Source organism: Leptodactylus fuscus, chromosome 3 (assembly GCF_031893055.1).
Source record: "Leptodactylus fuscus isolate aLepFus1 chromosome 3, aLepFus1.hap2, whole genome shotgun sequence".
Lineage (NCBI taxonomy): Eukaryota > Metazoa > Chordata > Amphibia > Anura > Leptodactylidae > Leptodactylus > Leptodactylus fuscus.
The window spans coordinates 231014423-231033087 of record NC_134267.1 but is presented as its reverse complement, the minus strand read 5'-3'; the positions used below and the strand labels follow the sequence as shown (position 1 = coordinate 231033087).

Genomic DNA, 18665 nt, shown 5'->3' with positions numbered 1-18665 from the left:
CCTATGAAAAAGTTTGGGCACCCCTATTAATCTTAATCATTTTTAGTTCTAAATATTTTGGTGTTTATAACAGCCATTTCAGTTTGATATATCTAATAACTGATGGACACAGTAATATTTCAGGATTGAAATGAGGTTTATTGTACTAACAGAAAATGCGCAATATGCATTAAACCAAAATTTGACCGGTGCAAAAGTATGGGCACCTCAACAGAAAAGTGACATTAATATTTAGTAGATCCTCCTTTTGCAAAGATAACAGCCTCTAGTCACTTCCTGTAGCTTTTAATCAGTTCCTGGATCCTGGATAAAGGTATTTTGGACAAACAATTCAAGTTCAGTTAAGTTAGATGGTCGCCGAGCATGGACAGCCCGCTTCAAATCATCCCACAGATGTTCAATGATATTCAGGTCTGGGGACTGGGATGGCCATTCCAGAACATTGTAATTGTTCCTCTGCATGAATGCCTGAGGATTTGGAGCAGTGTTTTGGATCATTGTCTTGCTGAAATATCCATCCCCGGCGTAACTTCAACTTCGTCACTGATTCTTGAACATTATTCTCAAGAATCTGCTGATACTGAGTGGAATCCATGCGACCCTCAACTTTAACAAGATTCCCGGTGCCGGCATTGGCCACACAGCCCCAAAGCATGATGGAACCTCCACCAAATTTTACAGTGGGTAGCATGTGTTTTTCTTGGAATGCTGTTTCTTTTTGGACGCCATGCATAACGCCTTTTTTCATAACCAAACAACTCAATTTTTGTTTCCAAAATGAAGCTGGCTTGTCCAAATGTGCTTTTTCATACCTCAGGCAACTCTATTTGTGGCGTACGTGCAGAAACGGCTTCTTTCTCATCACTCTCCCATACAGCTTCTATTTGTGCAAAGTGCGCTGTATAGTTGACCGATGCACAGTGACACCATCTGCAGCAAGATGATGCTGCAGCTCTTTGGAGGTGGTCTGTGGATTGTCCTTGACTGTTCTCACCATTCTTCTTCTCTACCTTTCTGATATTTTTCTTGGCCTGCCACTTCTGGGCTTAACAAGAACTGTCCCTGTGGTCTTCCATTTCCTTACTATGTTCCTCACAGTGGAAACTGACAGGTTAAATCTCTGAGACAACTTTTTGTATCCTTCCCCTGAACAACTATGTTGAACAATCTTTGTTTTCAGATCATTTGAGAGTTGTTTTGAGTAGCCCATGATGCCACTCTTCAGAGGAGATTCAAATAGGAGATCAACTTGCAATTGGCCACCTTAAATACCTTTTCTCATGATTGGATACATCTGGCTATGAAGGTCAAAGCTCACTGAGGTTACAAAACCAATTTTGTGCTTCAGTAAGTCAGTAAAAAGTAGTTAGGGGAATTCAAATCAATAAAATGATAAGGGTGCCCATACTTTTGCACCGGTCAAATTTTGGTTTAATGCATATTGCACATTTTCTGTTAGTACAATAAACCTCATTTCAATCCTGAAATATTACTGTGTCCATCAGTTATTAGATATATCAAACTGAAATGGCTGTTGCAAACACCAAAATATTTAGAACAAAAAATGATTAAGATTAATAGGGGTGCCCAAACTTTTTCATAGGACTGTATATCTGCTTTATATATGCTAGCCCTATAGTGTATGATAATGCTGCACCATATGTTGGCCCCTGTATATCACACCCTATATACATAATACATTCTCATACGTTCCTCTCCCTGGTGATTTATCATGGCCGTGCCGCACACTTGTGGTAGATTTCAGACACACAACTTCTTTGTATTACTTTCCACCAACAACAGGTGCACACAGTGTGTAATACAGCAGGGTAATGGGGTGTCACTCACAAATCTGCCGCACGTGTCCGGTTTTCTGATATCTGGTACATCTGTAGGAGTATCTGTACAAGTCTCTGCTCCAGGAAACATATAATTTAATGGGGTCTTCCCATTATAAGAAGTGATGGAATATCTGCAGGGTTGTAGGGGTTCATCTGTAAAAAAAAAAAAAAAAAAAAAAGAGCCACATGTTCATTCATTATTCCCCTCTATTAGCCGGAGTGGAGAACAGCTGCAAAGAGAGTCCCTCACTCTGGAGGACCCGCACGTCCTGGCACTACAGAGACAAGACATTGATTTTAAGGAGTTTTACTTATTTATAAGTGGCATAGAATGGGTTAAAATGATTATCCCCTGCTCTTCCTGTTCTGATGCTCCCCTGCTGGTTTCTACTTTCATACAGGAAATGCAGCTCAACCTCAGCCTGTGATTGGCCGAGTGCCATTTCCTGTGTGTCAAGAAGGACCAGGAAGTGGAGACCAGCAGGGGAGCATCAGAATGGGAGCAGCAGGGGATTGGAGAAAATTTCCCACTGGAAAATCCTTCATATCATAATTGTGCAATACTTGATTTTACCTGTGGTGGCGCTGCAGGGAAACACTTGCTTTCTGGTTCCAGCTCATCACCTGGAGATCTATCTAACAAAAAATATCCTCTATATTTCTTGAAATATTGTTAAAGGGGTTTTCAAGACTATAATATTGATGATCTATCCTTCGGATTGGTCAGATCGGTGAGGGGTCCGACACCCAGCACCCCTGCAGATTAGAGATTTGATGTTCTTATTGGTGTTGCTTCCTTCATTCATCGGTCACATACCGTATTTTTCGGACTATAAGACGCACCTAGGTTTTAGAGGAGGAAAATAGGGGAAAAAAATTCTGAAGCAAAAACTGGTAAAATATTTAATATATGGGAGTTGTAGTTTTGCAACAGCTGCAAGGCCACATTGACAGGTGACCCTGCAGCTGTACGGGGACGCATAGAGCGTTTTTTTTGCGGGGCCAGCTGTACTTTTTAGTTATACCATTTTGGGGGATATCTATTGCTTAGATCACCTTGTATTGAAAAAAAAAGAGGAGGTGATTTAGAACTTTTATTTATTTCATATTTTTAAAGCTTTTTTTTTTTTTTACTATTTTATTCCCCCCCGGGGGCTTGAACCTGCGGTCACTTGATCGCAAGTCCCATAGACGGCAATACAACTGTATTGCCGTCTATGGGACATTCTGTCTATTAGTATTACGGCTGGTCATAGACCCAGCCGCAATACTAATATATAGCAGTGACAGGCCCGGGAGCCTCATTAGGCTCCCGGCTGTCACCCGAACAGGTCGGCTCCTGCGATATCGCCGCGCAGGAGCCGGCCTGCAACTTTACAGGTACGGGGCCGGTGGGGACCGGCCCCGGGGGAGAAGGGGCCGCTGATACTGACCCGGCATCCGCTGTACTAGAGAGGCGGATGCCGGGGAGGGATAGACGCCGGGGCCTGAGACATCGCTACGATCCTCTGCCCTGCATGAAGCCAGCGGCGGGGGGACGGAGGAGCCCCTGCCGCTGCTGGCTTCATGCGGGGCAGAGGAGCGCAGCGATGTCGCAGGCCCCGGCACCTGTAATGGCGTCTATCACTTACCGGCTTCCGCCTCTCTATTACAGCGGATGCCAGGCGCCACCTTCAGACTATAAGACGCACCCTTCTTTTCCCCAAAAATTTTGGGGAAAAAAAGTGCGTCTTATAGTCCGAAAAATACGGTAATCTTCCTGCAACTCAGTCCCATTCAAGTAAATAATATTGACCTGCAATACCAAACACAGCCACCATCAATGAATGGCGCTGTGCTTTGTATTTAGCGCTAAAGCCACAATGCTCATCCTGATGTTGCGGCCCTTATAAAAAGTTGGGATGACCTGTGTCGGACTCCACCAAATCTGATTCTGGTGACCCTTCTAGAATCGGAACTTACCCGACCTGCACACTTGGTTGTATGCATGGGGCCTAAGACTAGGGCAACGTCTCGTTTCTTGAAAATGTGCACCACAGTGAGGAAGGGGTTAAGCAGTATAACTTTTTGATTTTTCCCCAAAAAAATTAACCCATAAAACACAACAAGATGCACCAACTAAACATAATATTTTGGAATTGAAGATTTTATTACATAATCTTTTTCTCAATTTCTTACAGGTTCGAGGGATTTTTTGGAAAATCAGAAGGGCCGATGTTTATTGTGACGTTTTGGCCGAATGGGATGGTGTCTGCTGATTCATTGTGTGAGCGTGTGGTGCAGCGCTACACCTGTTCTCAGCAGCTGGCACACAAAGTGTTGCGTTTGTCACAGGGTATTGTGAGTGCGGTTATAATCATTTGTATGGGAGATGACATGGCGGCTTCACCTGCTCACGTGGAGAACAACTGTCCACATAACACAATCTCCTTTGTATTACCAAAACAAAAATCTGCTCTATCAGGGTCGAGGGTTAAGACCTACAAGTCTTACTGCAAAGTCCTAGTAACAAGTTGTGATCTGCAGTGTTTCATTTTACTGTAGCACCTCCACAGGAGGAATGAGGTATTAAACGTGTGCACTGAAATCAGTGCCAGACCCTCCTAAGTATAAGATGCTTTTTTGTGGTGACTTTCTCTGCCAAATATGATTGATGGAGGTCTCAAATGACCCTCTAAGAGCTTAGAATTCCCTGATAGAGCATCTGAAACTCTAGACAGCCCCTTTAAATTGAGACTACATCTGCATCCAGGCAAGATCTGTCATCAGTCAGACTTATGTATGGAAGTTAACATACACAAGTGCCAGGGATATATCTTTAACTTCATGGCACTCACTCTAATAAGACCACCTGAACTTCTTCCCTGATGGTTGATAACAGGGAACAATAGATTGCCACAAAAAACATTGCCACTAGAGTATCGGTTTGATTTGACACAAACATTTCAAAATCTTAGTCTTCCTCCAGACACAAAGCTTTTAGGATTCGTCATCTGTGAATCAGAAGTGAAATTATTATATTCTGAGGTCAGATAAAAGGTAGAGGCCCAGGGATGGTGTAAAAAATTATTTATACTCACCTTCCTCTTCTGGGACTCCTCACAATGTCCAGTACTCTCCTGTAGTTCTATAGTATATATAAGAATTATTATAATACTGCCCCTATGTACAAGAATATAACTACTATAATACTACCAACTATATACAAGAATATAACTACTATAATACTGCTCCTATGTACAAGAATATAACTACTATAATACTGCTCCCATGTACAAGAATATAACTACTATAATACTACTCCTATGTACAAGAATATAACTACTATAATACTACTCCTATGTACTAGAATATAACTACTATAATACTACTCCTATGTACAAGAATAACTACTATAATACTGCTCCTATGTACAAGACTATAACAACTATAATACTACCTCCTATGTACAAGAATATGACTACTATAATACTGCTCCTATGTACAAGACTATAACTACTATAATACTACTCCTATGCACAAGAATATAACTACTATAATACTACCTCCTATGTACAAGAATATAACTACTATAATACTACTCCTATGTACAAGAATATAACTACTATAATACTGCTGCTATGTACAAGAATATAACTACTATAATACTACTCCTATGTACAAGAATATAACTACTATAATACTACCTGCTATGTACAAGAATATAACTACTATAATACTGCTCCTATGTACAAGACTATAACTACTATAATACTACTCCTATGTACAAGAATATAACTACTATAATACTGCTCCTATGTACAAGAATATAACTACTATAATACTGCTCCTATGTATAAGAATATAACTACTATAATACTACTCCTATGTACAAGAATATAACTACTATAGTACTACCTCCTATGTACAAGAATATAACTACTATAATACTGCTCCTATGTACAAGAATATAACTACTATAATACTGCTCCTATGTATAAGAATATAACTACTATAATACTACTCCTATGTACAAGAATATAACTACTATAATACTACTCCTATGTACAAGAATATAACTACTATAATACTACTCCTATGTACAAGAATATAACTACTATAATACTACTCCTATGTACAAGAATATAACTACTATAATACTGCTCCTATGTACAAGAATATAACTACTATAATACTGCTCCTATGTACAAGAATATAACTACTATAATACTGCTCCTATGTACAAGAATATAACTACTATAATACTACTCCTATGTACAAGAATATAACTACTATAATACTGCTCCTATGTACAAGAATATAACTACTATAATACTACTCCTATGTACAAGAATATAACTACTATAATACTGCTCCTATGTATAAGAATATAACTACTATAATACTACTCCTATGTACAAGAATATAACTACTATAATACTACTCCTATGTACAAGAATATAACTACTATAATACTACTCCTATGTACAAGAATATAACTACTATAATACTACTCCTATGTAGAAGAATAGAACTACTATAATACTGCTCCTATCTATAAGAATATAACTACTATAATACTGCTCCTATGTACAAGAATATAACTACTATAATACTGCTCCTATGTACAAGAATATAACTACTATAATACTACTCCTATGTACAAGAATAGAACTACTATAATACTGCTCCTATGTACAAGAATATAACTACTATAATACTGCTCCTATGTATAAGAATATAACTACTATAATACTGCTCCTATGTACAAGAATATAACTACTATAATACTAGCAACTATATACAAGAATATAACTACTATAATACTGCTCCTATGTACAAGAATATAACTACTATAATACTGCTCCCATGTACAAGAATATAACTACTATAATACTGATCCTATGTACAAGAATATAACTACTATAATACTGCTCCCATGTACAAGAATATAACTACTATAATACTACCAACTATATACAAGAATATAACTACTATAATACTGCTCCTATGTACAAGAATATAACTACTATAATACTGATCCTATGTACAAGAATATAACTACTATAATACTACTCCTATGTACAAGAATATAACTACTATAATACTGCTCCTATGTACAAGAATATAACTACTATAATACTGCTCCTATGTACAAGAATATAACTACTATAATACTGCTCCTATGTACAAGAATATAACTGCTATAATACTGCTCCTATGTACAAGAATATAACTACTATAATACTGCTCCCATGTACAAGAATATAACTACTATAATACTGCTCCTATGTACAAGAATATAACTACTATAATACTGCTCCTATGTACAAGAATATAACTACTATAATACTGCTCCCATGTACAAGAATATAACTGCTATAATACTGCTCCTATGTACAAGAATATAACTACTATAATACTGCTCCTATGTACAAGAATATAACTACTATAATACTGCCCCTATGTACAAGAATATAACTACTATAATACTGCTCCCATGTACAAGAATATAACTACTATAATACTGCTCCTATGTACAAGAATATAACTACTATAATACTGCTCCTATGTACAAGAATATAACTGCTATAATACTGCTCCCATGTACAAGAATATAACTACTATAATACTACTCCTATGTACAAGAATATAACTACTATAATACTGCTCCTATGTACAAGAATATAACTGCTATAATACTGCTCCTATGTACAAGAATATAACTACTATAATACTACCTCCTATGTACAAGAATATAACTACTATAATACTGCTCCTATGTACAAGAATATAACTGCTATAATACTGCTCCTATGTACAAGAATATAACTACTATAATACTACTCCTATGTACAAGAATATAACTACTATAATACTACTCCTATGTACAAGAATATAACTACTATAATACTGCTCCTATGTACAAGAATATAACTACTATAATACTACTCCTATGTACAAGAATATAACTACTATAATACTACTCCTATGTACAAGAATATAACTACTATAATACTGCTCCTATGTACAAGAATATAACATATATATATATATATTGTGATAGAATTGGGGAATGTATAGCTGTTATTCCTTACAGTATTTTTACATGTATTTGGGGGTGTATGACAGGTGCGCGTCTCTTGTAGTTGTACAATGTGACTAATCCTTTGTTAATGTCCTGACCGGTCGGTATGGTGAGTGCAGCACTTTCTGCGGCCGGCCGTGATCAGACAGAGGTCATGTGAGGCGAGAATGTCACCAGCAGCAGGCGTAAGACACTTATTTATAGATCATATTACAGGGATTACATCTCACAAGACATGTGCGGGGACCGGAGGGTCTGATAACAAACTGCTGAGCCCTTGAAGACGCTGGAGCTAGAGCGCTGCGCCTTTAAAAGACAAATCATCTCAATCTAAATGGCAGAACAATGTGAATAGTGTCATTCCAATGAATGCCACATAACAGTGTAATAGTGAGATGTCTCACGACTTGCTATATGGTAAGTATTGGCTCCCCTTTATGGTTCAGCGCTGTGGAATATGTTGGTGATACATCAAAATAATGAAGTCAGTAAATATGAAGATTGCACAATATACAAATGGTGTTCCTCTGCCACCTAGTGGTCATAATGGCTAATTGTGCTCCCATAATGATGCCAGCCTGCACAGTACTCTGTCGCTGAGCTAACCTGCAATAGAGCCCCCATACTGATGCCCTTTGCACCTCTACCCTGTAACCAAGCCCCCCTAACACAATCAGACTGCAATAGTGCCTCCATGACTGTGCCAGTCTGCCCCAGTACCCCCGGCTGGTAACATAGCCAACATAACATGACTTGGGGATGAGGCTATTGCCCCCTCTCAGGTCACTTACTACACCAGCCCCATTAGCCCTTAAACCTCCCCCCCCCCACTAGCTCCCCAGTAAGGACTAAGACACCGTGGGTGGTCTCACTACTTGAAAACACATGAAGCCTGACCCCTGGGGGACCTTAGCCCAACAACAGGACAACCCCAGGCTTCCACACTCCATCCCAGGATCCCCATACCGCTGATGAGGTCCTACAACTGACCGCTAGGCCTCTCACCCCCACTAACTACCAACCACAACCCACCGAATGATACCCGTGCCCCCACTATAAAACCTCTGACCCCTCCCCTTATTTTCCCGCTTCAAAACAAACCTTTCCCTGACCTTTCGTCTCCTAAACCTCCCCCAAGTCATGTGGGCCCTATCCCCTAGTGTCTCGGGCCTGTCTGGATTAGCCTGTAATAGTGCCTCCATAATGGCCTTCAACAGTGCCCTCTTCTACCAGGTCAAGTCTTCAAGAAGGGACGTATAGGAACCATATTACAGTGCCCTTATAGTGGTGCCAGCCTGCACCAGTGCCCCCATAACAGTGCCAGTCTATATCTGTGCCCCCATAACAGCATACCTCCCAACCGTCCCGATTTCCGCGGGACAGTCCCGATTTGGGTGACAAGTCCCGCGGTCCCGGTTGGAGGGAGATATGTCCCGATTTCAACTCAGATCTGAGTTGAACACATATGCGGCTGAAGCAAGGAGCTGACACAGGTCAGCTCCTCGCTTCGCCGCTGCCCGCCTCTCTCCCTGACACATGCGGCTGAAGCAAGGAGCTGACCTGTGTCAGCTCCTCGCTTCGCTGCTGCCGCCGGCTCCTGGCTTGTAGACGCGATGTACAAGCCAGGAGCCGGCGGCAGCGGCGAAGGGAGGAGCTGACACAGGTCAGCTCCTCGCTTCAGCCGCATGTGTCAGCGAGAGAGAGACGCAGCGGCGAAGCGAGCACGCGAGCAGCTTCAGCCACATGTGTCAGGGAGAGAGGCGGGCAGCGGCGGCGAGGGAGCGGAGGAGAAGGTAAGTTTAATGTGGAGGTGGAACGTGAATCTGGGGGCAGATGAAGGAGAGGACGGCATGACACTGGGGGCAGAGATGGAGAGGACATGAATCTGGGGGCAGAGATGTGGGGACATGAATCTGGGGGCAGAGATGGAGAGGACATGAAACTGGGGGCAGATGAAGGGTGTATATGAAACTGGGGGAGAGATAGAGGGGGGACATATAATTTACGGGTGACTGTAGGAGGATTATACTGTGTGCGGGCACATGAAAAATTAACGAGTGGGTGGAGTCAACACAAAAGTGGGCGGGGCGCGCCACACATTTTGTCCCTCTTTCAGTTCTTCAAAAGTTGGGAGGTATGCATAACAATGCCAGTCTATATCAGTGCTCCCATAACAGTGCCAGTCTATATTAGTGCCCCCATAGCAATGCCGCTCTATTAGTGCCCCCATAACAGTGCCAGTCTATAGCAGTGCTCCCATAACAGTTCCACACTATATCAGTGCCAGTCTATATCAGTGACCCCATAACAGTGCCAGTCTATATCAGTCACCCCATAACAGTCCCAGTCTATATCAGTGACCCCATAACAGTGCCAGTCTATATCAGTCACCCCATAACAGTCCCAGTCTATATCAGTGTTCCCATAACAGTGCCAGCCTATATCAGTGTCCCCATAACAGTGCCAGTCTATATCAGTGCCCTTATAACAGTGCCAGTCTATATCAGTGCCCTTATAACAGTGCCAGTCTATATCAGAGCTCCCATAACAGTGCCAGTCTATATCAGTGCTCCCATAACAGTGCCAGTCTATATCAGTGCCCCCATAGCAATGCCGCTCTATTAGTGCCCCCATAACAGTGCCAGTCTATAGCAGTGCTCCCATAGTGGATGCAACCTGAAACTGCTTTGGCAAAATATAAAGCTATAGTGCCCTCATGACAAAACCAGCCTTCATCAGTGCCCCCATAATAACGCCAGCTTGTCCCAGTGCTCACGTAGCAGTGCCACCTTGCAATAGTGCCCCCCTTAGGTTGTCCCATCACAATACAGCCTTTGAATCCCCCAGGTAACTTGTTATATTGTATAGTCCTATTGGAATAATCCAGGCCCAGCAGGTTCAGGGTTATTGACTCCCTAATCTGATTTGTGCAGCATTAAGTCACCAGCATGTGAATGTGTAATTAAATCTGCAGCTCCGGAGCGTCGCTCACTTCCTGCGCAGGTTTTTTCCTTGTACATATCTGACCAGTGTGATCCAAGTCAATGATTAAGCTTTGGGTACAGGTATGAGCAGAATGACTCCCAGGACGCCAGCAGCAGGGACATACGACATACCCCCAACACCAGGAGAAGGCAGCACCAAGACATCTCACCTGGAAAGTTGTAGACTATAAGATGGACAACACATGACGCCCCCTGAAACTAACCCTCTCTAATCCTTCATCTTCTTTGTGGACTATTCTGCGATATCATACCTGTGAGTACCTATTATGCTTGTATATGTCCTATTATGGCTGCCCAAAGGGGCAGTACCCAAATATGTCCACTTAGTCCTGTTTTTAAGCTTAGGTGTCAGTCTTTACTGTAAGTCTCGCATTCTATCCATGATCCAGGAAGGTCATATGAAAAACTGGAAAGCTATAGACATGGGGCGTGTTATATAATGATACAAAATAGGGTTACTCTTCTATGTTAGATAGCAATTCCTGAAATCTCAAAGGCTGCATGTATATAATAATACCGCCATATAGTAGCCATGTAACGCTGCTACAAAATTGTGACCCATAACACTGAACTATATTGTTGCTGTTGCACCTTGTGAAGGGCTCTCCCATGTTGATGGCCAATGCACCTGGCCTATGCCGAAAGTGTCCCCTTTGGGCATACATAGCGCTGGTATATGGTGGCATAATTTACAAATTTTTCCCATTTATTTGAACATTTTAGGAAAAAATGAAGGCATTCTCCTTGTACTCCGGAGGGATTTATGTGTTTGTTATCTCGCTACTATTTCCTCTTGGTAAGTAATGACAGAGATGAAGGACAGGGCCTGGAATCTCACAGGTTAAATATGCAAATCAATATATGCAAAGAAAGCCAAAAAGTTTAATATTAACTAGAAATGAGACACAAAGAGTGGCCGCACCTTCCAGAGCACCCATTTTTGCATGAGTCCCCCCCCCCCTTACATAAATATTGGAAGGTCCCTGAGGGTGATTTAGGTGATGGGTGAAGTAAATCTCGCCTTTATTTTTTTGCCATTCAAGTTTCGAGAATGTCAAATGCTGCTGAGTAGTGGAGGAAGGTATGGGGGTGGGGGCAGATAAATATTCATACATTATGTATTAATAAACATATTAATTTTTTTAATTTTTTTTCTCTGTTTCCTTTAAGCTTATGGCATGAGCTACACGGCGTATCCCCTAGTGGGCAGCACTGCTGGGGGCACATTAATAACCATCCTGATTAATGGTAAGTGTATATACATCTCCATTATGTACACCTAGTATGCTGCCAGTAGCCTGGGGAGTAACTGGAAAGTCTTGGGCCCCAGGGTAAAATCCACAACAGGGCCCCAGGTCATCATATCCTATAATACTGGTGTCCTCAGAGTTACAACCCTGCCATCAACCCTCCTTAGTATCTCCAAAGATGAAATTTGGGCAATGTTCGTATATCAACTATATCAAGGACTGCCTACACCCTGGTTTTGCCAACTTTTAGTTTTCTTCAAGGGTTTGTCCATTACTGGTTAATAAAGCTCAGTTATTGTATAAGACGTTCTAGAACCTTCTTGTATAGTTTATATTTCAATTTATATGTAGATTTAGACTGTGGCTTGGTGTTAGTTAAAGGAACCAGAAGAAGTGGCCAAAAAGACACCACTTGGGAATCTTCAACTATTGGCTAACGCTGCACCTTACAGACTTCCTGTTCGGCCTGCCCCCTGCAGGAGGATTACAAGGGAAAGCTGTGCGTGCAGTTGTAGGCGGAGCAGGAAGTCCGTGTGATAGAGAATCAGCCTATAGCTGGAGAGGAGGAAGTGATGTCAGAGAGGAGGAGTCAGAATTGAATGGAATGACATCATACATGTCCAACCTTCAATCTGTTCAAAAGGGGATCTACATTTCAGGTCAACATCTACTGACCAGACACTTAAATTATTAAGACCCTTGATGGACATTACTGGGCCAAGATTGGCAGAAGAAGGATAAAGTCCTTACAGATAACCATGTTAGAGTGATATGAGACCTCAGAATTTTTAATGCCCCATGTTCTTCTCACCAGACAACACTATGGACAACCAACACCTGCTCTGTTTTGGATATGGGCCCCATCTTGAGGTTCACATGACAAGTCCGCAGAGGCCTCCAGTTATTTGTGACCTTCTCCTGTCTTACACATCTTCTATCCAATGTAAAACAAGGTATGCTACCTGAGAAGATGGAGATAAGACCTACCTATGTGTTATGAAGGTAGATACCAAGGTGTCTTAGCACCATGGACTTAAAGTCTAGCTGTCCCATGACCATCATGAGAAAAATCTTGCTGGTTGTTTAATAGACAATATGTTTTTCAAACCTTGGGTGGACAACTATTGGTTAGGAACGGTTTGCATCAAATACTGTAGACCCTATGTAGATATCTAACACCTATGATGGCACAATCAAAGCAAGGAAGGAGTATAGAAGGTTGCCTTGTTGTTCCACCACATCATCTTTGCCACCACCACCATCAGGGCAATGTCTTGGTACTGTAGTCTTTGTATCTCCTTGGATGTCAATGACCTCCTAGAGAGTTACGTTCTCTATGGGATTCCCTGACCAGGATGTTATGAAGAAGCCAAACCAATATGTCTTACTGTGCCCTTAAAGGAGAGTTCCAGTATATATGGAGGACTGAAAAAACAAACAATATATGTTCTGTTTGGGTACCATTTCAAGACACCTGGAGGAGAACTCGGGGTTAGACATATGTGCAATCCATAATCTTATTTATCTGTTCCTGACAGACCAGTGAGACATCAAGACTACACCTATGAGCTGCAAGTGCTCTACAATGGACAACCAGTCATACAGAAGACAGCGATCCCATATACGGTATGCTACATATATCAGGTTAATATAAACAGTCATGTTCATTGACATACAAGTTTAACACTTGCACGCCAGTCCACAGATGCCCTGCTCCACTTCATGGTATACAGCGGTATTATATCACATATCATTAATGTCTAATAGAGATGAGCGAGTGCTATTCGAAATGGTAGTTTCGAATAGCACGCTCCCATAAGAATGAATGCTGGCTGCGTCCATTCATTCCTATGGGAGTGTGCTATTCGAACTACCGTTTCGAATAGTACTCGCTCATCTCTAATGTCTAACTATAGTTATATTCTTGTACAAGGTTGTATAGTAAGGTATTAGTTGTATTTTTTTTTTACATGGGGACATGATTATAGCAGTATCTTTCATGTGCATAAGAGGCAGTATTATAGTAGTTATATTCTTGAACATAGGAGCAGTATTATAGTAGTTATATTCTTGTACATAGGAGGCAGTATTATAGTAGTTATATTCTTGTACATAGGGGCTGTATTATAGTAGTTATATACTTGTACATAGGAGCAGTATTATAGTAGTTATATTCTTGTACATAGGAGCAGTATTATAGTAGTTATATTCTTGTACATAGGAGTAGTATTATAGTAGTTATATTCTTGTATATAGGAGGTAGTATTATAGTAGTTATATTCTTGTACATAGGGGCTGTATTATAGTAGTTATATACTTGTACTTAGGAGGTAGTATTATAGTAGTTATATTCTTGTACATAGGAGTAGTATTATAGTAGTTATATTCTTGTACATAGGGGCAGTATTATAGTAGTTATATTCTTGTATATAGGAGGTAGTATTATAGTAGTTATATTCTTGTACATAGGAGCAGTATTATAGTAGTTATATTCTTGAACATAGGAGCAGTATTATAGTAGTTATATTCTTGTACATAGGGGCTGTATTATAGTAGTTATATTCTTGTACATAGGAGGCAGTATTATAGTAGTTATATTCTTGTACATAGGGGCTGTATTATAGTAGTTATATTCTTGTACATAGGAGTAGTATTATAGTAGTTATATTCTTGTACATAGGGGCAGTATTATAGTAGTTGTTATGTCAGTCCAGGTAGCTGCAACGGGGCTAAGGGATAGCAGTAGGGAATCTCGCCCTGCACTACTCCCACTAGCTATCCCGGTCCCTGCCTCACGGGTGTGGGTCGGCTGTACTCAGGCTAAGCCTGACCCCGACAGCTCCTCTCTCACTGATTCCGTAGGCCTAGAGGGAAGTGGGAGAAGGAATGCCCTATAAGATCTCTAGGGACTGGAGACTAAAGGGGGTCACCCCTAACGAACAAGTGAAGCTGCTACTGACAGAGACTGACAAGGGTGTGCGCTGACTAACAACACAAGCAGCACACAGGAAAAATGTGGGAAAGGATTCCCCCAAACCAATATGGGAAGGAACCATACACTAGGAAACAAACACAGGGAAACTGAGTAGAAATCAAAGGATAAGGCAATTCACTCACACAGTCAATTATACACAGAGGGAGGATTGGTGAACACAGAAGGGAAAACACACAAACCAACTAGTTCACCCAAACCTCCCAAAAAATCAACCATGGAACTTCCTCTATCCCAGATCACCACCTACTCCTCCTGCTAAGGCCTAGCTCTGTAAAAGCGACACTCAGCACAGAACCATGGGAGGCATGGGTTTAAATACAGAGTAGAGACCACTCCTCCCAGGTGCAAATGGGAGGACAGACTAATCAACCAGGAGATAAAGCTGCCTACCATCAGTGCACGCGTGCAAGTCAGAAGGTGTGCCCCAATACTCACGACAGGACAACCCCGCAGCGCCAGGATGCCACCCCAGACACTGCGCAGCCAAAAACTCCCCAGGTAAGAAAAATAGAAATTAAAGAACCTAAATACTGCTAACAGGATCCTCCCCTCAAGGAGAAGACTCCGGATTCTCTAGGAGCATCCTTCTTCGGGAACTCCTTGTGGAATTTCTCCACGAGTCTGGGAGCTGACACATCCGACTCCAGGACCCAAGAATTATCCTCAGGACCGTATCCCTTCCATGCCACCAGATACCATAGCTTCCCCCGAACATATTTGCTATCCAGAACTCGGGATATCTCATACTCCCCGGACTCAGAAACTGGTGGAACCTTAACTGGAGACGTTCCCTTCTTGGCCTTCTTTAACAAGGAGACATGGAAGACCCGGTTTATCTTCCACCTTTTAGGTAGTTGCAGCTGCGCCGCCACTTCATTTACCATCTTGATGATCTTAAAAGGACCCACAAATCTGGGACCCAGCTTCTTGCTAGGAACCTTCAACCTGATATTCTTGGTGGACAACCAAACCATCTCACCAGGGAAGAACTGCAACTCTCCTCTCTTCCGATCCGCCTGGACCTTAGCCTGGTGCGACGCCCGCACCAGATTCTCTCGGATATGGGACCATACCCCTTGCAGCTTTTTAGAAAATAGCTCCTCCTCCGGAACTGGGGAAGAAATGGAAGAAAATACTCCGAAAACAGGATGTCTACCACTGGAGCAAAAAAAAGGTGTGGTACCTGTGGCATTGGAATCATGGTTGTTAAGGGAAAATTCTGCCAGGGGGAGAAAGGCAGCCCAATTATTCTGGTTCTCTCGAACAAAACACCTCAAAAACTGTTCCACATCCTGATTCTTCCTCTCTGTTTGTCCGTTAGACTCTGGGTGAAACCCGGAGGAAAACGACAGTGTAACTCCCAACCTGCTGCAAAAAGCCCGCCAGAATTTAGCCACAAATTGCGGTCCCCTGTCCGAAACGATCTCCTCAGGAAGACCATGCAACCTTACAATCTCTTTAATAAACGCCTCAGATAGTGTCTTGGCACATGGCAGCCTGGAAAACGGGATCAAATGGCACATTTTCGTGAAGCGGTCAACGACTACCCAAATGACCGTGAAACCCTTAGACACCGGAAGGCCCGTGATGAAATCCATAGACAGATGAGTCCAAGGTGCCTTAGGAGGTTCCAATGGATGTAGAAGACCGTGGGGACGGGTATGCGACGCCTTGGCTCTTGCACAGACCGAACAATTTTGAACAAACTGCAAGACCTCCTTACTCCACCCTGGCCACCAAAAATTCCTAAACACCAATCTCATGGTCTCTGAAACCCCCGGGTGACCAGCAAGAACCGACTCATGACACTCCCTCAGGAGACTTTGTCGGAGAGTAGTTGGGACAAAAAGCTTGTTTCTAGGTATCTTGGAAGGTGCAGCGTGTTGCGCTTCGATCAAGGCCTTCTCCAATTTCGCGCCCAATACTGTTACCACCACTCCATCCCCAAGAATAATGGCAGGCGCCTCTCGTTCCTCCTCAGTCGACATATACCGGGATAAAGCATCAGCCTTAACATTCTTTGAACCCGGCACATAAGTCACGTTAAAATGGAACCGCGCAAAAAATAGAGCCCATCTGGCCTGCCGTGCATTTAATCTCTTCGCCGACCCAAGATAAATCAAATTCTTGTGGTCAGTAAATACCTGGACTGGCCTTCTGGCCCCCTCCAGGAAATGGCGCCAATGTTCGAACGCTAGTTTAATTGCTAGTAGTTCCCTATCTCCGATGTCATAATTCCGTTCAGAGGCAGAGAATTTCTTAGAAAAGAAGGCACAGGGATGCGTACCCTCCTCGAACTCCTGAGAAAGTACTGCTCCCACCCCCACCGAGGAGGCATCCACCTCCACTCGGAAGGCCAACCTCTCATCCGGCTGTCTCAAAATGGGAGCGGACCAGAATCGCTTCTTCAGTTCTTCAAACGCAGCTAGCGCCTCTGGCGACCACTTAGCACAGTCAGCCCCCTTCTTAGTCAAGTCCGAGATAGGTTTCACAACCTCAGAAAATCCCTTGATAAACTGGCGATAATAGTTGGAGAACCCCAAGAACCGTTGGACCGCCTTTAGGTTCTCGGGTCGCGGCCACTCCAAGACTGCCCTGACCTTCTCAGGGTCCATCTCGAACCCCTTGTCCGATAGGATATAGCCAAGGAAACATAATTTATTGACCGCGAACACACATTTCTCCAGCTTAGCACTTAATTGGTTAACCCTCAGGAGATCTAAAACCTCTCTCACTCTCTCCCAATGAGTCTCCAAATCCGGGGTGTAAATGAGTATATCGTCCAGATAGACCACAACCCCCCTCCCTATGACGGCACTTAGTACATCATTAATAAAATTCTGAAAAAACGCAGGCGCATTGGTTAGACCGAAAGGCATCACAAGATTCTCAAAGTGTCCTAGGGGTGTGTTAAACGCTGTTTTCCACTCATCCCCCTTCTTGATTCTCAGCAAGTTATACGCCCCACGTAAATCTATTTTACTAAACCAGCGGGCTCCCGTAATCTGGCTGAATAGATCCGAGATCAACGGAATGGGATAGGGATTCCGCACCGTGATTTTGTTAATCTCCCTAAAATCCAAACAAGGGGTGCAACCCTCCATCTTTCTTCTTAACAAAGAAAAACCCCACTGCTACTGGGGACTTAGATGGGCGAATATGCCCCACCTCTAGACTCCCCTCAATATACTCCTTGAGCGCCTCCCTCTCCGGAATAGTGAGATTGTACAACCGTGTCTTGGGTAGCACTGCATTTGGTATAAATTTAATCGAGTAATCATAGGTGCGATGTGGTGGTAATGTCTTGGCTGCCCTTTCCTCAAAGACCTCCCTGAACTCACATATTTCTTGAGGCAAATTGTCTATAGACAAAGACATAACGGATATGGGCAGACATCGACCATTACACTCCTGCCCCCAAGAAACTACTGACTCGGTCTCCCAGTTGATAATAGGGTTATGCTGCTTCAGCCAGGGCCACCCCAAAACTACTTGTGCTGGTAACTT

General features: G+C 42.4%; 1 protein-coding gene across 1 annotated transcript in view; it reads left to right on the top strand.

Moving 5' to 3' along the window:
- The first annotated feature begins 11676 nt into the window (after nucleotides 1–11676).
- PKHD1 (PKHD1 ciliary IPT domain containing fibrocystin/polyductin) overlaps nucleotides 11677–18665 on the top strand; it is a 395316-nt gene continuing 388327 nt past the window's right edge. The window contains exons 1-4 of the mRNA XM_075266923.1: nucleotides 11677–11709; nucleotides 12084–12161; nucleotides 12978–13116; nucleotides 13702–13789. Coding sequence (XP_075123024.1) covers nucleotides 12092–12161; nucleotides 12978–13116; nucleotides 13702–13789 — 297 coding nt within the window. The 5' untranslated portion in view covers nucleotides 11677–11709; nucleotides 12084–12091. The remainder of the gene's footprint in view (nucleotides 11710–12083; nucleotides 12162–12977; nucleotides 13117–13701; nucleotides 13790–18665) is intronic.